General features: G+C 47.4%; 3 protein-coding genes and 1 pseudogene across 3 annotated transcripts; 2 read left to right on the top strand and 2 right to left on the bottom strand.

Annotated features, from left to right (window-relative positions):
- The first annotated feature begins 2739 nt into the window (after positions 1-2739).
- On the top strand, positions 2740-4497 carry LOC117844403 (AAA-ATPase At3g50940). The gene is made up of 2 exons (XM_034725113.2): positions 2740-3851; positions 3899-4497. The coding sequence occupies exons 1-2, from the start codon at positions 2740-2742 to the stop codon at positions 4335-4337; spliced, it is 1551 nt and encodes a 516-aa protein (XP_034581004.1). The 3' UTR covers positions 4338-4497.
- Positions 4498-5025: 528 nt separating this feature from the next.
- Positions 5026-7059, bottom strand: LOC117842375 (AAA-ATPase At3g50940). The gene has a single exon (XM_034722796.2). The coding sequence runs from the start codon at positions 6789-6791 to the stop codon at positions 5193-5195; it is 1599 nt and encodes a 532-aa protein (XP_034578687.1). The 5' UTR covers positions 6792-7059; the 3' UTR covers positions 5026-5192.
- A 4912-nt stretch (positions 7060-11971) lies between these two features.
- Positions 11972-14289, top strand: LOC140221949 (uncharacterized; annotated as a pseudogene).
- A 2754-nt stretch (positions 14290-17043) lies between these two features.
- On the bottom strand, positions 17044-19032 carry LOC117844736 (large ribosomal subunit protein eL38z/eL38y). The gene is made up of 3 exons (XM_034725507.2): positions 18873-19032; positions 18571-18754; positions 17044-17286 (listed from the first exon to the last, which is right to left on the bottom strand). The coding sequence occupies exons 1-3, from the start codon at positions 18873-18875 to the stop codon at positions 17264-17266; spliced, it is 210 nt and encodes a 69-aa protein (XP_034581398.1). The 5' UTR covers positions 18876-19032; the 3' UTR covers positions 17044-17263.
- Positions 19033-24624: the final 5592 nt, after the last annotated feature.

Here is a 24624-nt window from a genome sequence, read left to right on the forward strand (position 1 = left end):
ACATGCAAAGGAGTTTCTCAGAATAATCCTTCTTCAACCGAAAAAAATTGTTGGCAATGCTACTGTTGATACAAATTACCACAGACCTTCTGCTGTATATCTGATCTACCGTACTTTTGATTTGGTGGAAACATTTCGATTAATAGTACCTTGATCATACTTCCGAGTATATTTATCAGCAGTGCTTGTATTCGGAGTCTTTTTTTTTTTGCTAAGTGTTCCGATTACTTGGGCTAAGTACTCAATCAGATTACTGTTCAGGTTAGTTCTACTACTAGAGTAACGGAGTAACCTTCGATGGTAAATATCTAAAAAGAGATCTTTTGATGGCATATTTCTAAACTACGGAACTTTCGGTGCTACCAATCCAATTTCCCCCCAAAAAAGCACATGAGTCCAGTATGACCATTCATGCTTCAAATATCATCCATAAGCACTAAAAAACACCATTTCAGAGAGTAATTTTTATGACTCTGGCATCTTGGAACTCAAATCAACAGGCTTCTTCTTGAATTGGGTTGCAGTGTGACCCAAAAGCTTGCACTCACCACAACAATTGGCAATCTTTTTTTTTTTGGCTTGAATTTCCATTTACTTGTGATTGGTCCCGGAAACAGCATCCCTACACCTCTTTTGCCTCCTACCATAGTAGTATGTGACGCCCTTGCGGCGAGTTTCCTTGGGTCAACAAACTCATCGAGTTTCAACATGATGCGGAGTTCATCTTGTTTCAACAACTGCACCAAGTTATGACAATGACATAGGAAAATTTAGAACACTGGTGTATTAAACATATTGAAAAAAAGGACTCTAGTGGTAGTACTAATCTGAACACTAATATGATTGAGTACTTAGCCTAAGTAATATGAACACTTAGCAATAAATTAAAGGACTCAGAACACATGCACTGCTGATCAATATGATACTCGGAAGTATGATCAAGGTACTATTCACCTAAATGTTTCCACCAAATCAAAAGTTACTTAATATATGCTACTTGTTTTTTATTTTATTGTATTCAGATAATACATGGACAGAACACAAATATAATATATGCTACTTGTTTTCTATTTTATGTTTACTTTTTTCTTATACACACCATTTGTTAAATAACAGTTGGATCCCGTGTATGCATATCCATGCACACCGGGCACCCCTGCAGCCCAGCTAACTCCGCCACTGGTTCTGGTAAACTCGAATTTTATTTTAATTACTAGCTGGACTTACATATTGTCAAGTGGGTTGATTTGCCATTTTAAAAACCGATGATATATCTTCTTCATATAATGGTGAATAATAGCTTCTAATGCTTAAATTAGCATGCCATTCTTGTAGTAACTGTCTTACTAGATGCTTTCCAGTCATCCAGTCCCAAGCCATGTGCTAAATTTGTTAGGTCTGTAATTGATAAAAAGGTTCGCCATGGAGATTTGAAATTTAGAACTCATGTAGCTACTATCACCTCATCAGCGTGCAAGCTCCTAGCTCCATTGAAATTCTTCAGAGGGTGCCAGCTGAAAAGCCAACATCAGGAAGTAGTAATAGTTGCAATATTCTAGTAATACTACTTAAAAATGTTTGAAACAATGGTGGCACATCACAAACTTTCTGCAAGCGGTTTGGATACATATAATTGCTAGAATGTTTGGTTCACAGTTATGCAAAGTTGTAAATTTTAAACTAGTAAGCAAAGGAACTTTTATGCAGCCCAGCAACTAAACCATCACTTGAATGCGGCAGGACTGATGAGGTGCATCTGTCCATGGGTTGTCTGCACATGAATTGGTTAATTACTCCAACGGTCATTAACAGAGACATTTCGAGTAATGATCGGAAGAACCCATCGAAATTAATCGTGCCTGCATTCAGTCAAATATCATGCACTGCAAATAATTGGAAAAAAAGGAACCTAGTAGACAATGAAGGATTGTTGGAAGTACGCAGCAAAAGAAGGTCGCCTGCCACTGCAGTAAAGCTCACGGACATGCACTAAGTTGCAATTTCTTGGTTGCCTCATCACTGAACCAGATCCAGATTCATACAGGCGTCAAGCCATCAAGTAGTTCGTCAACTGATAGAAGAAAGGGTAATCTCCTTTAAATAAACAAAAAAAAAAGAATAGTCGACCAGAACTGGAAAACAAAGCGCGCGCGCCGTGGCCCGTCTGCCCAAATGGGCGAAGCTTGCTGCCCAAATTGAAAAGAAGAAGAAGAAGCTTCTGCAATGCTGCTGGCCTTCACCGAGAGAGATCCAAGGAGAGAAATAGAAATGGACTATGTTGTTCCATGCTGTGCTTGGTCGTTGGACCCACGGATTAGATTTTGGTGCAGATGAAGACTGGTTTGCTTTTAGGTTTCCTGTTTATTAACACAAAAATTTACATCTCAAACAAAAATTAACACAAAAAATTGAATTGTAAACACTAATTCAAAGGTACAAATTCAAATGAAATCCAGTAAACCCAAAAATCGTGCATTGGATCACGTTTGTGCAGATTTATATTTTTGAGCAAATACATCGGATGTAATTCGTTCAAAAAAAAAACATGCTTCAAACTGGGGGCCGGAGGGCGGTTGGATGGAAATCAAAGGGCTGACGATTGTGAAGTGGACCAGACCTTCTAGATGTTTGCTGGGAAAGAAAAACCCACTCGAGGGGCAAGGCCGCCCGCGATCCTCGTTAAAAGGCCACGCGCACGCACCCCGCCTCTGCCTCTAACCTCTCTAGTCTGATTCGGCAATGGAGATGGATCCCTCGGCGGCGGAGGCGGCTAAGGCCCTCGCGCTGCCGTCCTACGCGAAGGCGGTGGACGCGTACAGGAAGGCGGTGGGCACGGCGGCCTCGGTGACCGCGTACGTCGTGCTGGCGCGCGGCATGGCGCGGGAGCTCCTACCCCACGACCTCCGCCGCGCGGCGCGCTGGGCCGCGTCCCTCATCCGCGCCCGCTTCGAGACCCCACCCGCGGAGCGCCGCACCCTCGTCATCAAGAGCGCCGCGGCCCTCCTCTACGACGACGGCGGCTACCGCGGCGTTGGCGGCGGCTACCTCGGCCTCTACGACGAGGTGCGCGAGTACCTCGCTACCCGGATCGACCCGCACGCCATGCGCCGCCTCTGCCTCGGCGGCAAGACCAAGAGGGCGCTGTCCCTGGAGCACGGCGACTCGATGACCGACGTCTTCGAGGGCGTCGAGTTCACGTGGGCGTCCGTCGCGGGGCAGAGCCAACGCGAGCACGGGAACGAGTACGATTACCGGTACGGGAGCGTGGGGACGGAGTCGCTGGAGCTCAGCTTCGACGCGGAGCACATGGACATGGCGCTGGGCAGGTACGTGCCCTTCATCACGGCGACGGTGGCGGATGCGCGGCGGCGGGAGCGCGCGCTCCAGATCTTCATCAACGAGGGCTCGTCGTGGCACGGCATCAAGCACCACCACCCGTCCACGTTCGACACGCTCGCCATGGACCCGGAGCTCAAGCGCTCCATCGTCGCCGACCTCGACCGCTTCCTCAAGCGCAAGGAGTACTACCAGCGGATCGGCAAGGCGTGGAAGCGCGGGTACCTCCTCTACGGCCCGCCCGGCACCGGCAAGTCCAGCCTCGTCGCCGCCATGGCCAACTACCTCCGCTTCAACCTCTACGACCTCGACCTCTCCGAAGTGTACAACAACACGACGCTGCAGAGGCTGCTCAATAGCATGCCCAACAAGTCCATCCTCGTCATCGAGGACATTGATTGCTGCTTCAGCGCCGCGTCAAGGAAGGAGAAAAATGACTCCGATCACATTCACTACCGATCAGGTCGAGGTAACTCGGAGGTAAGCTACGTTCTATCTAGGATCAAGAAACCGCGGTTCTAGAACTGAAAACCGATCCGTCTGATTGGCTGCCGCAGCCCAGCATAACTCTGTCCGGTCTGCTCAACTTCATCGACGGTTTGTGGTCGACGAGCGGCGAGGAGCGCATAATCATCTTCACCACCAACTACAAGGACCGCCTGGACCCAGCGCTGCTCCGGCCGGGCCGGATGGACATGCACGTCTACATGGGCTACTGCTGCTGGGAGGCCTTCAGGACGCTGGCCCGGAACTACTTCGTCCTCGACGACCACGCGCGGTTCCCGGAGATCCAAGAGCTGCTCGCCGAGGTGGAGGTGACACCGGCCGAGGTGTCAGAGATGTTACTGAGGAGCGAGGAGGTCGACGTGGTTCTCGGGGTGCTTGCAGAGTTCCTCGGAGAGAAGAAGCGGGCGATGCGTGAAGGAGAATCAGTGCAGGCGCATGAAGAACTAACTGGGAAAGAAGCAGAAGAAGGTAATTTGTTTCCCCTTTGTAAATGAACGTTGATGTAGTCATAGCTGCATTTGTTGGAAATGAAACTGACGAAAAGTTAGTTCCGATAGTTCTCTAGCATAGGCCTGCATTAGTTTGGAGCTGAACAGGGGTAATCAGTGTAGAAAATCAAATATTCTGATGTTGCTGCTTAGTACGGTTGTATTATCCAGAGACCACAAAAGGTATAATTCAAGTAGAGGCCTGTTTTGACCACTAGAGTTCAAACTGGCAGGTTAGTACTTAGTACCCATTTGAACAGTCCAAGTGTCCAATCCATTGAAAATTGACATGGCTCCTCGTAGTGGCACAACCTCTTATCCATTTGATCATGGTTGAATAACGTTAGAGAATATCAGGAGTACACTGTTACTGTCTATAGATCTACATTCGATGTCTCTGTAGTAGGGATTTATATTTGCCTCCCTGGCAATTCAGTCATGAACTTGTCCTGCTTTTCAGTTCTCAATGTTGATCAGTACATGATGTGTACCGGGCGAACATAGGCCTTATTTTCCAGTAGTTTCCATGACTTACTCGCTTCGACGGGTGAGAATGGATCTGAAAGTTGTACAACTGAACAAAGGGCTGAATTAGGCATGAACTAGTGTTACTGGAAGTCTGGGACTGCTCTGCATCTGAAACAGATTAGCTGGCAAGAGCAACACAATGACACAAACATGCAGCAACAGGGGATACGATAACAGTAGTACTACAGCTTGGAAAAGGGGTAGGGCAATGAGGGTTGACAAGGCCTGATTATTCCTGTTGCCTAGTTATTTATTCTCATGTGACATGCATCGATTTCCTTCCCCAGAAATAAAATGGTCCATGGAAGAGGGGAAGCTACACTGAAGAAGAAACTACACTGCTTCCTCTGCTACCTCCACCTTGTCTTCTGCTGCTTCCTCTGCTACCTCCACCCTGTCTTCTGCTGCTTCCTTCTTGTCCTCTGTTTCTTTCCTCGTCTTCCGTCTCCTCTCCTGGAGAAACTCCTTGAGCCCCCAGAGCGCCACGTCAACGTCCTCGCTCCGCAGCAGCATCTCAGACACCTCGGCCGGCGTCACGTCCACCGCCAAGAGCAGCTCCTGGATCTCCGGGAACAGCTCGTGATCGTCGACGAGGAAGTAGTTCCTGGCCAGCGTCCTGAAAGCCTCCCAGCAGCAGTAACCCATGTAGATGTGCATGTCCATGCGGCCCGGCCGGAGTAGCGCCGGATCCAGGCGGTCCTTGTAGTTGGTGGTGAAGACGATGATGCGCTCCTCGCCGCACGTCGACCAGAGCCCGTCGATGAAGTTCAGCAGCCCGGACAGAGTGATACCCTTCGCCGGCTGCTGCGTGTTCATCGGCCAGCTGTCGTCCGACGAATCCGACGTGTAGCCGGAGTCCAGTTCCGCGACCACCTCCGGCGCCTTGGCGCCTTTCCTCGACGCGGCGGCGTCGAAGCAGCAGTCGATGTCCTCGATGACGAGGATCGACTTGTTGGGCATGTGGATGAGCAGCTTCTGCAGCGCCGAGTTGAGGCGCACCTCGGAGAGGTCGAGGTCGTAGAGGTTGAAGCGGAGGTAGTTGGCCATGGCGGCGACGAGGCTGGACTTGCCGGTGCCGGGCGGGCCGTAGAGGAGGTACCCGCGCTTCCACGCCTTGCCGATACGGCGGTAGTACTCCCTGCGCTTTAGGAACCTGTCGAGGTCGGCGATGACGGAATCCTTGCGGTTCGGGTCCATGGCGAGCGTGTCAAACGTGGCCGGGTGGTGGTGGTTGATGCCGTGCCACGACCGGCCCTCGTTCATGAAGATCCGGAGCGCGCGGTCCCGCAGCTGCAGCTCCTCCGCCGTGGACATGACGAAGGGCACGTACCGCTCCAGCGCCGTGTCGGTGTGCTCGGCGTCGAAGCTGAGCTCGAGGGACTCCCGCGGGGAGCCGCCGCCGCCGCCGCCGCCCTTGCCCTTCTTCTTGTCGTCGCCGCCGGTCTCGACGGAGGTCCAGGTGAACTCGACGCCATCGAAGACGTCGACGGTGGATCCCCCGGGCTCCATGCAGAGGAGCGTGCTCCACCTGCCGCCGCAGCCGTCGGGCTCCTTGGCGCGGGAGCGCGCGAGGCAGAGCCGGCGCATGGCGCGCGGGTCGATCCGGGTGGCCAGGTACGCGCGCGCCGCGTCGAAGAGGTGGTTCTCGCCGTACCCCGTGTCGTACTGGCGCCGGATGACGATGGTGTGGCGCTCCCTCTCGCCGCGTCCGAACCGGGCGCGCGCCACGGCCGCGCACCACCGCACCGCGGCGCGGAGCTCGTCGGGGAGCAGCTCCCGCGCCATGCTGCGCGCCATCACGGCGTACGCGGCGGCCGAGGCCGCCGAGGCCAGCGCTGCCTTGTACGCGTCGAGCGCCCTCGCGGCGCCCTGCGACGGGGACGGCGAGAGCGACGCCGCGGCGGTGGGCGCGGCCAGTGGCAGGTGATCCATGGCTGACGAACGCCGGTGCGTTCTGCACGGCAGTGCGGGCAGCGCTGTACAGTAACGCAGTGGGTTGTGGTGCGCCGTTGTCGTCTCGGACAAATGGCTTGTTCTTGTAGGCGGTGAGGGCGTGAGGCGAGTGTTTTCCACTTGGTCGGCCCAGAAAAAGCAGACGGAGCGATGCCAGAGCAAGTTCAAGCGAATTTCCTAGAAGAGGCCTGGTGGTGGGGGCAGTGGCCCCCTGATCAGCAGCGTTTCTTTGCTTGACTCCAAGTCTTGCAAAGTCTCCTCCTCTTCCTTGCCCGTGACGGAAAATTATAGAATTCTGGACGTGCATGCACATGCACATGCACCGCACTCATTGTGTGTGCTTTTGCAGACTTTGTGGGTGCTTCAAAGATTCTTTAGTTTTGACTCCGAGTTCATGTCGTTTTAGCTGCTTCTTTCGCATTTGCCCTTTAAGATCCTTTGCAGATGCCCTTGTGCCCATAGATCTTTAGATCTTTCGAAAAAAAAATATGCACATCTTTAAAACATTCTGTACATCCAGTTCAGTGAAAATGCGAAAATGCATTTTGTGCGTCAATGAAATTTTGGAGGTTGTTTTCCGCAAGCACAGAAACGCCCGTGACCATCAGCTGTTACCACGTCGTCAGCGCCCTGCCGGCCACTGCCTGGCTGCCAAGATCCAGATGAGGCCGGCGCCGCCGCAAAAACTATTGGTCGTGGCACCATGGCATGATTCGTCAAATCGTTCGGCGGATAACATGAGCACCACCAACCAATGCTCTGCCGCGCGGGCGCACAGAGTGCCCCCACCACCGACGCCGCTCGCCGGCGGGCGGCGAAGAATCCGCGCCACCACGGCGAGCAGGGCGCTCCTCGCGTCCCGATCTCTCCAATCGGGTCACCTCACCGGCTGCATGAATCGCGAGACGCCGGGGGCGGTGACGGTTCGCATTGCGTGGTCGGCGGCGGCGCAACGCCGTCGGGGTGGTGGTCCTGATGCCGAGCAGTTCTATATGAGGACCAGCCTACGTCACACTAACCTACGCCATCGAATGCGTCATGGCGTATGTCACACACTCATGGTTTCATGTGTCGTTTAGCTTCATTTTTTCAGTGTGTTTGGCTGTGTGCTTAACGCCTAAACAAAAAGCGATCCATGACATGAAAATATATACCGAATTTTTCTAATGGAAATAATATGGATATTTTATCGACGTATTAAAATTAGACTTTTTGAAAAATTAACAAAAATGGGCAACAAGGCTTTGAATGTATAGTGAATGCCCAAAAAAAATCAACCTTTTTGCGACTATCTAAATGATGCTTTGAATGTTTGAGAAAATGTATGGACTCTTTTTCTGAATTTTGGAAAAAATGTCACTTAAACAAAGGACGGATTTTCCTTTGTCACCTTGTGGTTGGATGAAGGATCGTCTATTTGTGTACAATTTGCTAATGGGAGCTGTAACTGCTCAGATGGTAAGGTTCCTTATGGTGGAACTGGAGCTACGCACCACGGTTCGAGTCCTCGACTCGGCACTGGTTCTCGCATTTTACTGGATTTATTCCAGGATTTAACCGGCGCTATTCTTTCAGTGGTAGGTGACGTGCCTGTCGACAGCGAGGCGCTAGTAGTGATTTCGTCAGTCTGGAGAATTTGCCGGCTCAGTCTTTCGGAGGAGCTCATAGGGGTAGGGTTGTGTGTGTGTTCGTAGGGGTGAGTGTGTGTGCATGTTTGTGAGCATCTACGTTTGTACTGTGTGATTCGACAAAAGAAATACTAACCCCCCCCCCCCCAACACATTTACACAAGCTCCAGCTAGCTTGGATGCCTTTTGCATCTTTTCTCCCATTTCATTTCAGCTAGCAGCCTGGAAGCAGCTCTATCAAGTGACAACTATCAAGTGGCATAAATGGGCTTGAAGGCTTCCTGTTTCAAGATCCATAACATTTGTTGGCCGAAGTGGAAAATGAAGGATAAGGTAGTCCCAATTACCAAAGAGATTAAACAGATTTCTCGCTTTTCAGTTGAGCATGAGAGATTGCATTTCTTGATACTATCTCCTCCAAGTAAAGAGAGCATCCGCAGGGGCACTTAGCATTTATAAATGGTATACATACTACTCTTTTTATTACCAAAACATTTACGAAACAACGCGCGAGGTCCAAAGCATAGACAATGTGTCACGTTAATCAAACTTTACTACAGATAACATGCCTGCACAATTGTATCAGTCTCAAAAGCCATTGCTACCTTAGGAATTTAGGCGCGCCATTGCAATGACATACCAATCTAATTTCTCCTCCAACTGAAAACAACTGCAATAAGGTTACAGCCTTCTGAACTTTCTAGCGTGTATGGCAAATAGAAGGCCTCAATTCCACTAATAAGACAAAACTAGCTTTAATTTGTGCGTCTTTTTTTTAAAGTATATGAACAGAGTTAGTGGCGTCTATAAGAAGTTAATATATGACCACGGCCAATATGCCACGGTAGGAGATGTAGCAGCTCGAATAAGGGTCATAAAATACAGTATAATGGATGCTAACTATGATGGAAGTACAGATGGCGATAACCATTTGCATTTGCAGTTGAAAGGATGAGTTCGTACATACTGTAGTATGAAATAAGGGTGTTCATCCGTTCATGGCCCATGCACATGCACCTTTCTTACATGGATGCCGCGAAGGCGATGATGGGTGGGGAATAGAACCCATGGGCACTGGAAATCCTGAAGGTCTGCTCCCGTTGGCTGGAGATTACAATCTCAGGCTTCACAGCTAGCAGTTTCTCTTCATCTGGAGTCTCCAGGAGTGCAAGGCTCTCACTCCCTATTTGGTAGGTTCTCACCTTTGCATCCAACATCCTTGAATAGAATTCACCGGTCTTTTCACAGTATTTCCTGCAGCGTTTGCTGCCGTCAAGCGAATGTAACGACGTATGGAAGCACGCCCCGTCCAAGGAAGCGAAGTAGCTAGTGCCCTGTCCCAGCACGAACTTGTTCATCTGCCTTGGTTTTCAAGGGAAACGCAGTGACAGTGACGGATAGCTTCAGAGCACCGTCGTCCGTGTCTGATACTCTGGCCATAGTAGCAGTATCGCTGCCACTTGAAGTCGAGACACAGATGCGGTAAGCGCTGATGGGGCCATTCCTCCGAGACAAGCCGAGGAAGACGCGGCCAGCGGCCGAGCTGAGTGGCGGAGCCGAAGAAAGGTAGGCACCCGTCGTCGACCTTGTGCCATCTTTCTGACTCGGTGTCAAATGCATAGGTGACTTTGTGATATTCCTCGGAGCTGAGTCCGAGGTGAAGCTGAACTGGAAGTTGCTGGTTCTCGGCTCATACACCGATAGCAATATGTAGTGGCCTATCACCACATTCGCCGTGACGGTGATGACGTGCGGCGTCAGGCACTCCGCTGCCGTGGGGAGCTTGCGAGGGAAGAAGGGTGGGGACGGCATGGCCTCCCAGGATCACCGGTCCAGCAGGGTGAGGTTCCCCTCCGCGTCCATGGCCTTGGAGAGATCGAGGACCTCGAACCACGGCGTGAGATCATCAGAATCTTCAGTGAAGCCGGCACGTGCAGAGAGGGCGTAAACCCTGCACCCGACCGCCGCCACGACAGGGCACAGCTTCGCGGACGCCGGTTTTGGCCCGGGCATCGCCTCCGCCGTCTTGGCGTCGAAGATGACGGTGGCGCCAGGATCGCCGCCGACGCCGACGATCCACCTTGACTGCACGGAGACGAAGGTCTTGAAGCCCACGTCGGTTCTCATGTTGGCGACCCGGCTGGCTGCAGGCGCTTCTTGCGAGGACTCGTCGGAGGCGGCGGCGATCTCCACCTTGTGGAGAGGATAGTAGCAGCCTACAGAACTGAACCAGCGCCCGCGGGATACCGCAAGGTACAACGACGGGTCGTGGCTCTCGCTGCCGCCGATCCCCATCTGATTGGGGTCTTCCGGTTGGAGATTGCTAACGAGTGGCCCGGAGTTGACGTCGGAAGCCCCGGCTCCTCCTCCAGAAAGCTTCCGAACCTTCCTCCGGCGCCGCTTCCCTGCGGTGGCCGAGATACCGGTCGAGGAGGGTAGGGTTTCCATGGATGTGAGGATTTGGGCGTTGCAATGATGCGTACGCGAGGCCTAGGCAGAGCCAACTTATATAATCGTCATTCGTCACCGCGGCCGCCGGAATTTTTTTATTTTTTTATTTTTTATTTTACGATTTTGCAGAAATAAATAGTCAAATGAAAATTTTATAAAAATAGACATATACAACAGGCTACCACCGTCTCAACCGGCGGCGCCCCATCCATCGAGCCGCACACAGATTCATCCCCATCCATCGAGCCGCACACGGATCCAAGTGGCGCGGGGGACGAGACGGCTCCGCCTGCTCATTTGGCGCAAAGGGAAGCTTCCGCCAAATGAGGCGGCGGTAGCTCCCCAGGCGCGCAAACGCATCAAGCGCGGGTCCCCAAGCGCACGGGGGCAGAAACTTCTCCGCACGAGCGTGTGGAGCGGAGCCACAGCCCACAGGCCACCCCCTGGGGCTAAGCACTGCGCACAACAGCAGCGTGCGGCAGGCGGCCGCTTCCTGCAAAGGGCAGGCTCTGAACAACTATCGCCACAGCTGTTGAACAGTTCCGTACGATGGATATGCATATGTTTTATCTTCCGATTCCCAATACTATGGATTCTCCAAATCTCTATGTAGGTCCTGAGGTCCAAGCCTAGTAAAAGCCTACAGTATGGTCTACTCCCTCCATATTCTGGATGGAATTCTCAAGTTTCAAGGTGAGATTAGCAAAGACGTGAAATTACGCATGTATCCCTACTCTCCATCATTGCATCTGGACTTACTGGAGAATTCTTTACAGTTTCATTGCATCTAATGCCATAAGACACCAGGCAACCAGGGTGACGTGGGCCAACAACAGCCACGCAATATACACAGCCACATTTTTTTACAAATGGAAGTACAACAGAAGCCAAAATAACCATGACGACACATTTTAAATTTTCATTTGACGCTAGTTTGACAGACTACAAAAGCACGGTGGCCACCAGATAACTCTTCCTCCCATCTCCTTTCATTTCCTGCTCACAGCGTAGAGTGCTCCAGCTCCCATAATTTTGGATCTCAACTCAGAACCACCGGATCAATAAGAGCCCTTCACAGACATGAATAAGGAGCCACCAGATGAACTACCGGTCCCCATCCATGAAGCCTTACCATACCTGAATGAGGGGCCACCGGAGGAGGAACAACCCTTCCAAATCCATCAAGCACAGGAAGCACAACTTGCTGGAGGGCAAAATGAAGCAATCAGTAAGTTCTTTTATGATTTCATCTCTATAATTGTTACGAGTACAAGAATGAAATTGGCTATCTACATCTGTGCTTACCTCGTTGTAGTGCATGCTGATGATGAACAACATCAACCTAATCTGGAGGGAGAGGTCATACCTGACCTCAATGTACATCCTACTGATGATGAGCACCAAGCAATTGGAGAGGTCATACATGACCTCAATGTGCATCCTACTGACGATGAGCACCAAGCTGTTGGAGAGGCCATAGCTGACCTTAATGTGCGGCCTACTTATGATGAACACCAAGCACATGAAGAGGCCATACCAAACCTTAATGTGCAACCTACTCATACGATGGAGATGTCACCTTTGATGTTCCTGATGAACAAGATGATTTTTTATCTCAATTTACTAGTTCCTGGCCAACACGAAGAAATGCAATAGAGTATGATTAGTAACCTACACTAATCTTCTTTATTTTTTATAATTATGCACAACAATTTTATTTTTAATCAATAGCACGAATGGACAACCTTGGTTAATTTAAACATGGAATGCGAGATAGAAATATGATTGATTCCAAAATTTATTAAACTAAATGGGTATAATAGTCTATGTTTTACAAATGCATATATTATGTGAATGGCCAATATGCACTACACAACTAATCTGTAGTTTTTTAGTAAGTGATGCCTACTTCGAGGCCACGGAGGAGGACATGCACGAGTATGGCGTCTACACTGAGGAAATGGACATTGTCTTCAACCAAGATGAGCTGCATGGCTCAAGCAATGAATGTGGATATGGAAATGCAAATGTTCGCATTAGGTCAAAAGATCTTACCCCAACTCAAAGACAACAGATATATGAAGCTTTGCTTGAGAGAAGTGTCAATGGAAAACTAAGGAAAAACAGTACAAACAGGGTTGCTGAATTGTTCAATGTCCATCGATCAGCGATGTGGAGGATTTGGAAGCGTGCAAAGTAATGCTATGCTAATGGACTACCAGTTGATATCGGTTCTAGAAAGCCCAAGAACTGTGGCCAAAAAAAGGTTGAAGTTGACCTATCACAGGTTCAAACAATTCCACTTCGTAGAAGGATGACTATAAGATCTCTAACTCAAGCTCTAGTTTCAAACAAAAGCACATTACATAGGCTGTTCAAACAAGGACTCCTAAGACGACACTCTAACACAATAAAGCCATATTTAACGAAATCGAACAAAAAGGAAATATTGCGGTGGTGTGTTTCAATGCTAGATCCACTTACATTGCAAACTGAACCAAAGTTTATTGAAATAGATAACATCATCCACCTAGATGAGAAGTGGTACAATGCCACAAAAAGGGATACGACCTATTACTTGCATCCAGATGAGGATGAGCCACACCAGACTATCCACAACAAGAATGCCATTGGAAAAGTGATGTTCTTAACTCCAGTTGCCAAGCCTAGGTATGACGATGAAGGTAATTGCACATTTGATGGCAAGCTAGGCATCTGGCCTTTTATAAGAAAGGTAGACGAACCTACATGCTTAATATCAATTAGTTTATGTTATGTGTTCACAAAGGTAACTTGTGTGCCATTATACGTAGGAACCCGCTAAAAGGAGAAGTGGTAACAGACCAAGGGGGACAATCATCACCAAGACAATGAAGGTTTATAGGGATACTATGAGATTGTACCTGATTGGTAAAGTCCTATGCGCCATCAAAACTTGTTGGCCTCAAGAAGATGCAGGGAAAACTATTTGGATTCAACAGGATAATGCTAGAACTCATGTCCCGGTTGATGATGAAGACTTTGCAAGAGCAACAGCCCAAACTGGGTTTGACATCCACCTCATCAACCAACCCCCTAATTCCTTTGATATGAATGTCTTAGATCTAGGATTTTTTGCTTCCCTTCAATTGAAGACAAATACAACAATCTCTAGAAATTTGGATAAATTGATTGCAAATGTCGAGAACGAATTTCGAAATTATGATGTAAATGATCCGAGAAATGTCTTCCTCACATTACAAGGATGCTTTATTGAGGTGATGAAGGCTGGTGGAGGGAACTAATACAAGATCCCTCACATGAACAAAGAAAGGCTTGAGGCTCTAGGCCTCCTTCCTAGATCCCTAAATTGTGATCGTCAACTATATAAGAGTGTGATGGAGTCCTTGGGTACTTAGTTGCTTTAGGATTATGTAGTATGGTCATTTTGCTCTCATGTATTAGTACTATCATGGCAGTGTAATATCAATGTGGTCCTGGTATGAGCCATGTAATGGTTGTGTAATGCCTAGCTACTGTACTTGGTCAATGTACTGCTACTGTGATACTCAGCTAGGGCCGCTTCCTATATTTATCAGATTGGGAAACATTTCGTAAACATGCAAATGGTGCAGTAACATATCAACTGGTTGCAGTAACATATCTATCACACAACATCATTAGTTCACATCTCACCTAACAGCATCATTAGTTCACATCGCACCTAACATCATTAGTTCACATGCCACGTAACAGGGGTGCATGATGCCACATCGAAAGCACTATCCGACATCAAAAGCAGTTCATCAGCATACATAAACCAACAACAGATACACTATGGTTTGAAGAAGATAGGTACCAGAATCTTGTACATGCTAACAAATTTGTTGTGGAAGAGTGGATCCATGTTGGCAAGCACTGCTAGTGCTTGCACCTAGGGTTAGGTTCATGGTGGCAGCCATTTCGGCATCTTTTCTGGCGGCCACTTGAACGACGCCTAGAGAACCCTCAGCAGGCAGCACCACGCCATCTGCAACTATGTCTGTGTCCAAGACATCCGTGCCCGTAGGGAGGTCAGCAGCGGCCTCTGCATTGCTCGCCTCCACCTCCTTGTCGGAGTCTTACCGACTATGCGATTTAGCTTCCCAGCATCGCCACCGTTGCACAGCTTTGCGCCTCCCTTCATCGCACTGATGCGGCGGTGCATCTTGCAGTGACGAGTTGAGGGCCTACCGCCACCAGCCATGGGCAACAACGTTGAATGGGGAGGAGATTGGGGCCTTGGATGATTGGATCTGGATGGGAGGGGATGAGATTGGAGCCTTGGAGGCTTGGATGATTGGATCTGGATAGGAGGAACAGAAGGGGTAAGGGTGGTGCGACTGTGCGAGCGCCTGTCGCCTTTCTCGCGATTCTTCAGATGTCGTGTTTTTATATTTTCCGGTGCGGGAGGCTGGAGGCTTCGTGGATGGACGGATGGATAGGGTCGAGCGTATGGTGATCTGTCAATACTAGTACTCCAGCCTCACTTAAAAGTTGTCAATACGAACGGATGGATGGATGGAATAGCATGTTTTGTTTTTTTTGCCCCACTTAAAAGCTGATTTCCAATCAACTCACAGGATCACATTCTTTTTGGGACAAGATTCAAACCACAAGATCACATTCTTTTTGGGACGGAGGGAGTAGAACTCTAGATCTCTAGTTGTTCGTTGTACTTTCACTCTCTGCTGGTTTGATTCATGGCCGATGGGACATGGCTAGCGCATGGCGCGCAAGCAAAAGATATGCAAGCGTCGGCAGACGGAATATGGTACGGACTTTCTACGCGACGACAAAACCAAAAAATAGCCCAGCTACTGCAATACGAAACGGCGGTACAAATTTTTCGTTCCACTATTTATTTCTACAAAATCGTAAAATAGAAAATATAAAAATAAAAAAATTCACGGCCGGTGCGTGCGTTGTTGCATGTGACACGAGAGCCTCGAAATCGCATGGCCCAGTGGCGGCCCAACAAGGCCCAGCGTGGAGGAGGGGCACAGCCTCTTTGTAATTTTTAATATGCAAACTATTTACCTTTTGGAAATACAGTTCCTTTATGTACATATTTAAAAGTTTAACAGAAATATGCCTGAGCACCTGGGAAATTTTCGAGAGAAAAAAAGAATGCACTTCGTTGGCGGCAGTCGCAAAAAAAAGAGACACGTTCCTTTTCCTATGAACCTTCAAAACACCATCCAAATTGTCACAAAAAAAACTGAAAAAATAGTGGTGCAAAGAATGCTACCATCACGTTCTCCATAAAATGTACGCCTAAATATATTCTTGTACTATGAGAAAAAAACAACATTTTTAATTGTAAACTATAAAGTTGTGGATTGTTTTCCTGATATTTTTTTGAACCACTCGATCAAATTTGCTAACGAGACTATATGAAAGCCTTAGCTTCCAAGGTACCAGACCGATGTCATCTACACAAACTCCAGCTAGATGCCATCTGCATCTGTTATCCCATTTTAATTCAGGTGGTAGGTAGCAGCTAGAACACTGAACACCACCTGATGTCCTGATTCTACACTAGCACTAGCAATTATCAAGTGACAGAAGTGAGCTCGAACTGGGGGCTTCATGTTGCAAGATCCACAGTATTTGTGGGTCAAAGACTTGTTAGCCGGGTCCAAACATATTTGTCAAAGACTGTACAGAACGAACGAAACAAGAACAGAAGTTGAAACAGTTGTCAGAGAGCGAAAACATCAGCTTAATTAAGACTAGGAAAATGAAGCATCAGTGATGGAAATGAGCTTGAGGGCTTCATGCTTAAAGATGCATAACATTGAACATGAAAAGATTACAGATACATATATACAATGCCAGGGCCGTACATTAGGGGGTGCAAGTGGCGCAACCGCGCCGGGCCTCCAAGGGGCCATCCCTAAGCCTCCAAGAGCATTGCGCGTAGCAGAACTTCAAAACATACATGCCTATGATTCACTGAACAAACGTTTAGCTCAAAATTTTTCACAAAAATATAGCATGAACAACAACCCGCAGCTTGCAGGTACACTTATAAATTATGATAGGCAATTCAGACTTTGGAAATTGGAACACTATAACTGAGAATTTGGAACAGAGCAGAAATCTGAAAAGGGGAAGTACAAGACACAAAATTCAGACTTAGAACAATATGATAGGCCGTTATCTTCTCCACAGGAGAGTACCATTAAACCACAGGATCATAGGTCCAATACACCACTTCCAACATTACACTTTTCAAACTCAAACTTCATAATTCGTTCAAACATGGTTTAAGCCACCTATGCATTATACTAAAGCAATACTGGCGGAAGACATCTCTGAAACCGCACAGGTCATATTCTGGCTTGCTACTTAAATCTCCTGAACGCTCAAGCCTGCAAGAAGGGAAAATCACAATCAGTATGTGTAAAGCGGGGCAACTCTGCAAATTGTACACACATAAACCATATAAGTAATAAAATTGATTCAGAACACTAGACCTGACATCAAAATGACTTGGCATGATGCAGAACATGTAAATTTCAGGATTCACAAAACATGTGCACAGTATTATCATATTTGCAGCATGAATCTATAAATATATTCTGCACAATTTGTTCAGACCAAGGTTTTATAGTTACAAACTTACAATAGTCTGAACTAATAGTAGGATAAACACCAGTCCAAGGTTACAGTAGCCATGCATAGGTAGAAAGCATTATGTCATACACAATGACAGCAACAAACTAGCAGAAGTATATCATGCACACGGACCGATCATCCTATTTGTGCAGTACACTGACAACAAATCAAGTATCCGGTGACAAGCCATGATAACTGCAAGCCATCAGAATGAAAAAAAAAAGATTGCAGGCTATATAAATAGGAAGATCTAGATTCTAGACTATCCAGAATAACATATATGACTATCCACTGATTTCTCTGTAATTGTCATTATACTGAATGTCTCAGACAAATGGGCTCAATCAAATTCGTATGTCGCACAAATAGAACGAGTCGGGGGTGTTTGGCAGACGGGGGCTAAAGTTTAGCCCCTGTCACATCGGATGTTTGGACACAAATTAGGAGTATTAAACATTGATTAACTACAAAACTAATTGCACAACCTCTAGGCTAAATCGCGAGATGAATCTATTAAGCCTAATTAGTCCATGATTTGACAATGTGGTGCTACAGTAACCATTCGCTAATGATGAATTAATTAGGCTTAATAGATTTGTCTCGCGATTTAGCCTAGGGGTTCTGCTATTAGTTTTGTAATTAGCTTATGTTTAGTCTTCCTAATTAGCATCTGAACATCCGATGTGACAGGGCTAAAGTTTAGCCCCTGTTTCCCAAACACCCCAATTCCCAAACACCCCAATGTATACATGAAACTACCAGGATTTCGCATCCAACCAGCAACAGCCCAGTATGCCCATCAAGTGTAGCTTTTTCTTCGCCAAATTACCCGAAGCATCAGGTACAGGTATTCAGTCGTTTAGGCACCGCTACCCCTATCGATCTCGCACACCGGCAACATGGCCTACACCCGTCCGTAAATGATTCATCTGATTCCACCCGGACAGACACAGTCGACTGGCAAGCAAGCAAAACGAACGAAAGGTGCAGCAGCCGATGGATGCGGGGGGTCATGGGAGGAGCAGTGGAGCACGGACCTGGCGGGAGCGACTGCTTGAGCTTGTTGGCCTTGTCGGCGTCGTGGACGCAGAGGGTGTAGAGGTACCTGGAGCAGCGCACCTTGAACTTGACGGCGCCCTTAGCCCGCTTGATTCGCACCGACCGCGCGTCCTTCCGCCGCGCCGTCAGCAGGAAGTCCTTGATCTCGTGGATCTGCTTCGGCTGCCGAGAAAAGGGGGGAAAATCGCGAACGAGTCAGCAAACGCAACCATCATCCTGCCGGCGCTCAAGCGGGCGGCCAATCTTCCGCGCGTGGCGTAAGAGGGGGAGGTGGTCTCACCATGGTGGCAGCTCGGGTGGAAGACGCTGCTGATGCGAACAAACCCGCGGAGAACTGAGCGGCGGCGGCGGCGGACGGGTTAAGAGAGGGGATAGCAGAGAGGGGATTCTGGAGCGAGATCGCCTTGTATGGGCTACCCTCAGGCCCAGTTCCACATGGTCCATCCAGCAGGCCAGCCCAATAGAGTGTTCTTCTATGCACACGTCTACTCTTTTATCTTTTCTTTTTCTTAAAAAAAGTACGAACTGCTTTACCTCTATGGCTTTAAAATTTTGTGCAACCCAAGTAAAAAAATTGTCACCCCGGTCATAAGGAGTTTGTGAACAAGAAAAATCAAGAAATCGATTAGACCATGTTGAAAATTTTGTAAGATGCACACCCGAAATTCAGCAGGGAAGAGCACTTGGAAGGAGCAAAGACCAATAGACAAAAGAATCGGAACCAGACTAATAAAGTAATAACACAGAAAACCGTTGTTGAGAACTCCAGCCTAGTTAATTTAAAAAAAAAAGAACTCCAGCCTAGTTTGTTCGTGCTGGAGGAATTAGTCACGTGACTACGTGAGTAAACTCTGCAAGGTGCAAGGTGATGATGGTAACAGAACAGTGATGATCGATGAGTATTATCTACATGGGAAGAGCAAGGAAAATTCACGGTTTAGACTTCTTGGCCCTGATTTTGCTACTAAAATTTTGGCATGCTAAAGTTTTGGCAAGTCAAAATTTTAGCCACTAACTGGTTGAGTGCCAAAATTTGCCAACCTCTCTCATTTATCTTACTAAAATATTGGCTAGCCAAAATTTTGGCATGCCAAACTTTTGGCAACAAACCAATCAGGCTGAGGAGCACGGCCATTTGGTCACAGAATGTAGCCAGGTGTATCCATTGATACACCAAAGATTCTTGCAGCGTAACTGCTATCGCATTGAATTCCGAGGGTCAATGAAACCCCTGTTGCCGGCCCCAGTTCGAATCTTGGTACCAGTTTTTTTAAGACAAAAACATAGTAACGTCTTTCCCTCTTGTCTACAACATTACTGCTTCAAAGTTCTTATACAAAGGAAAGATCACATAAATAAAATCATTTACTTTTACAGTAAGTCATAGCATATATTTCAGTGACACGGTACATGTACATCCCTGAAACTCTGCAAGCTAGTCTATAATTTCAGCATTCTATGTAGGTAATATAAGCTCACAATCATATCTTTCAAGAAGTGGTCTATGTTGGTAATTGTAGCGTGCATTAAACAAAGATAGTAAAAATGACTGCCAACTACATTAAAAAAGATTAAGCACTGTAAGCATAGTAAAAATGACTGCCAACTACATTGAAAAGATTAAGCACAGTAAGCTAAAATAATACTCCCTCCGTCCCAAATAACTATTTGTTTTTGCTCTTCTAGATACATAGCTTTTGATATGCATCTAAATATATATCATGTCTAAATACATATCAAAAGCTATGTACAAATGCATATCAAAAGCTATGTACCTGAAAAAACCAAAACAAATAGTATTTTGGGACGGAGGGAGTATATTGTAAACTCAATAGGTTTGAATGTTCTGCTTAGGATGACAACATATGAATATAGTTGCAGAACATTGTTCCTATATACTGGTGGTTAGCATGTAGGTTTGAAATACAATTCGTGGAATAATGATCCTGTAGATGCCATGTGTCATAAACACATGATGACATCTTCCCCAGATGAAAGCATCAAGGTAGAAACCTATGCTACTATGCTTTGGTTGACTATGTTTCTCTAAAATTTTCAAAAAAACCATAATTACTTCAGTAGAAGTAGCAAATAATCAAATCTAGCTAAAGTTACAGATGGAGGTGGAGGGTAACTGACAGATCAATCTGCAGCATAAAAAAATGATATGATTTGCTTCAAAGCATACTGGAATTATGATGGGTGTTGGAATAAGATCAGGAAGGAAGTTGCTCATATTATTAGTTTCATGGTACATTTTTAGTTAGTTCCAAAATATACTTTTGAATCATTAACTAAACGTAAACTTGATTAATTATTAATGAAGGCAAAGATAATGAAATTTAAATAAGATTAACATGAGACATGCCAATGATCCACCAAAGGATATGACAATAAATTTAAACTAGGAAGACTTATTTTCACTCATCACCAGATGGCCCAAATTTCTGCCAAATATGATCAATTAAGTCCCCACATATTTGGTTTTCTGCTGGTTGAGCACAAATAGTATCATTTCTCTGGAGTACAGTGGCAAAGCAATCGGCAGGCCCATTGTTGATCTTTGATACTATGCCATATCCAGAGGTCTTGTGAAGCAACAGCTTCAAGAAACATTGTGGCTGCACCATAATCACTATGATTAAGTCGGCGCATCCATTTAGGTGGGCAATTATCCCACTCCCAGTGCCAATGCTTCCCAACATACCTGGGAAGCCACAGTCCTCACCAATTTGTAGTAGATGTTGCATATCAACACTAGTAGGCAATCGCAAATATTCACCACCAAACTTGTCAATCGCCCCTTCCGCGAACAGCTCCAAACACTCCATTGTTGTACTCTCACCAATCTGTACATATTCATCAACAACATCTGCTGGTGATCCACGAGCTAACATACGAATAGCCACTGTGCACTTCTACAGAGGTGAGAGTCCTTGGCAATAGAAACCATCTCTCCTTCTGGTGAAATAGGGAGACCACTCACCTAGGGCATGGACAATACGTAGAAAGAGGGGTCTTCTCATCCGGTACCTTGTTCGGAAGAGTTGGTCGTTACAGACTGGATTTTCAAAAAGAAATCAGCCACAAGTCGTTCATGGCCCTGTTCATGATTTCTTCCAACAAACCTCCTAGTACCACTCCGGCGGCGAGATGTACCAGTTTGTTGAGCTTCAATTTTGGCTTGAATCTTCACAATGATCCGCTCAAGAAAATTGTGCAATACACCTTGCTCAGTGATGAATTCCTCCATGGTGTATATGCCAGTTGGGTCAATGGTGTCGCTATCTTCAGAATCATCATAGCAAGAATGTGTGTCTGATTGATGGGGCATACCTGCAAAGTTAAACAAATGGCTAATGTTTCGCATGAACAAGTGCCGTGCTCCGATGATCCCAAATGTGAATGAAGGTAGGCACCAAAGTTTTTTGCTAGAAAGGGATGAGCAAATCCTTCTATGTGCATGTGCAACCAATCAATACAAACTCATATCCAGATTCTGGAGATTGGCCAATTATCATCATGTTACCTCCTACTTGCAATCTATATGCTACTATTCTCCAAGCAATTGTATTTGAACCAGTTGAGTATTGAAAAGAAAGGATAATCAACAACTGTGCAATAGCCAACATTATAAAGATCACACTGCCCCTGAACTTAATCCACCATCCATGCTTGCATGGACCCTTATTCTGTAGACTATGGATTATACTTCCAAATTGCCTAGATACACTACACAGAAAATGTAAAACTCTATGCGCTTTGCGGATGCTATGCTACCATTAGTATACTAGTATAACCTTAATACGACCCCATCATTCTTGAAATGATCCCAATACCGTGTCTAATCTAATTCATCATCTACTGAACAGTAATGTTCAACGCAAGCCAACTAAATAAGTAAATGGACACTACAATAACTAATACAACTAATCGAAATCTGAAGCAAAACAGGCGGAAAGTGGAATTGGACCAGACATAATCCCACGAGAATTAAATGTAGAAAAAATGGTTACCGGCTTCACCGCCCATCAAGGACTAGAAGTCAAACGCAAAATGGCTGGTCCCGATCACCCTTTCACTGACTTCAGGCACCAGCGCCGATCGGATTACGGAGAAGCGCGGCGAGCCGAGAGCGACGGTGGCTGGAGAGGAAGAGGAGCGGCTGGCGGCGGAGGACGCATAGTCGCACAAGCCGAGGGGCTAGTTAGGGTTTAGCCCCGTCACCGATACAGGCGGCATCGGCGCAATGCTATGTCTGGTCACGGACTCCCGGGATGAGAAGCAGGATGCTCCGACGGACAGCGTTATGGGCCGCCGGGGACGGCGACCGGCCGACGTGCGGCGAGGCAGGAGCGCAAGATGGCCCACGGGGACGAGGTGAGTGAAAAAATAAGAGAGCAGTGCCAAGCCTAGCTCGGTATCGGCGTGGTTCAGTTTCAGCCCAAGGTATCGCGGGCCTCTTTCTTTCTAGGCCGCGTAGCCCAAGTGGACTCTGGGGGAATGGGAGACTCCTCTGAAGGATACTGATATGAGATACTTCTTTGACCTTACGCAACAAAATTCAATTATGACAATTGATGATAACATGTGAAAAAAGATGTACGTACTTGTATAAGATATACGAAAATATAGAACATCTACCTTTTTCATGCCCATTGATAGATTTTTCATGGGCTATATCAAGCAGATTGATGCTGATGTAATGATACAACCTATACCTTCTGAATATTAATTTGTTCCTTTTCCCCTTAGCTTGGAGGCCTTCTCCAATAAACTATGTACATGCCAAACTCTTGAGTTGGTGAACTGTAATCACTAGTTCATTTCCCGAATACATATTCCTTTCCCTTATCATAATGTGATGGGAGCTCATTGATTTTAGTAAGATCGATCAAGCATCGTGGTCACGTGTATATATCAGTGTTTCCTCAGATCAGGGGCAGATTTGGGCCCTGGGCTGCAGCCCGGGGCGAGGCCCATGAACAGTGGAAAATTGGTTCATAAAAATGGCATAAAAAAGCCTATCAGCCTATTAGCCCACCCCGAGAAGGAGAAACCCCAGTAGGCCAGCAGGCCGTCGCGAGCCTCGCGGAGTCGCCCTAGCCTCTTTAGCGCCGCACCGCATTCACCCTCGGTCCCTCGCGGACTCACCCGTCGGCCGTCGCCCCGCCTCCCGTGTCCGGTGTCTGCCTCCCTCCAGAGTCCCAGCTCCCGCAAATCCGCCCGTCCTGGCCGCCCGTCCCGGCCCCCAGGCTCCGGCAGGCGGCAGCGCCACGCCTCCGCCGGCCGCGCGCGCCGCCACCTGCTGCCGGCGGCCCCGGCGCCCCGCCGGCCGCCGTCCTCGGCTCCCCGCGCGCTAGGGGCCCAAATCCGCCCCTGGCGACCAGTGGCCCAGGCGCCCGGCGCTCCTCCGGTCCTCCACCGTCACGCGGCGGCGCGGCTCCGGCCTCGTGCAGCCGCGCCCCCGCTGGCCGCCCAGCCCCCTGGCGCCTGGCCGCTGTGGCCAGTGCCCTGCCCCCTGCAGGCCTGCTGAACTGCTGAAGTGTTGAGGACTTGAGGTTTTATTTTATTTTTTTTTGAAAATTGCTCTATGATTGCTACTGCCTACTAGCAAAATCATGAATATTTCATTTCATTGACTGATTGAGCAGGACTGGTATTTGAGTCTTACTTTGCAATTGCAACATTTCATATCTTAGAAGTTAGAATGGAGAAATACTATGCTAAAAAAGATGTGTCAAAGAGTGGCGGTAGTGCCGAAACTATAGAGAGCCGGGTTGAGCAAAAAAGACCACGGATTGAACTTGATATGAGAGATATAGTTGCTGATCCAGGACAAAGGAAGCCAATTGATGATTTTCATCATGACATTAGGGATGAGGCAAGGAGAGCATATCTACAAATATGTCCATATAGGCCAGCTGGTCATAAGTTTCCAAAAACGAAAAAAGATGGTAAAGGCCAATCAAGAGGATTTGTTGGATCATGGTTTGATCAATTTGATTGGTTAGAGTATAGTGTAGCCAAGG

The sequence above is a fragment of the Setaria viridis genome, chromosome 2 (genome assembly GCF_005286985.2).
Source record: "Setaria viridis chromosome 2, Setaria_viridis_v4.0, whole genome shotgun sequence".
Taxonomy (NCBI): Eukaryota; Viridiplantae; Streptophyta; class Magnoliopsida; order Poales; family Poaceae; genus Setaria; species Setaria viridis.

What these genes read in the sequence shown, in the direction of transcription:
- LOC117842375 (XM_034722796.2), bottom strand. Translation starts at nt 6,791, where the DNA reads ATGGATCACCTGCCACTGGCCGCGCCCACCGCCGCGGCGTCGCTCTCG.
- LOC117844736 (XM_034725507.2), bottom strand. An exon ending in CAAGCAGTCGCTCCCGCCAG is followed by an intron (nt 17,287 to 18,570) that starts GTCCGTGCTCCA and finishes CCCTTCTTGCAG; the next exon opens with GCTTGAGCGTTCAGGAGATT.
- LOC117844403 (XM_034725113.2), top strand. Translation starts at nt 2,740, where the DNA reads ATGGAGATGGATCCCTCGGCGGCGGAGGCGGCTAAGGCCCTCGCGCTG. An exon ending in TCTAGGATCAAGAAACCGCG is followed by an intron (nt 3,852 to 3,898) that starts GTTCTAGAACTG and finishes GCCGCAGCCCAG; the next exon opens with CATAACTCTGTCCGGTCTGC.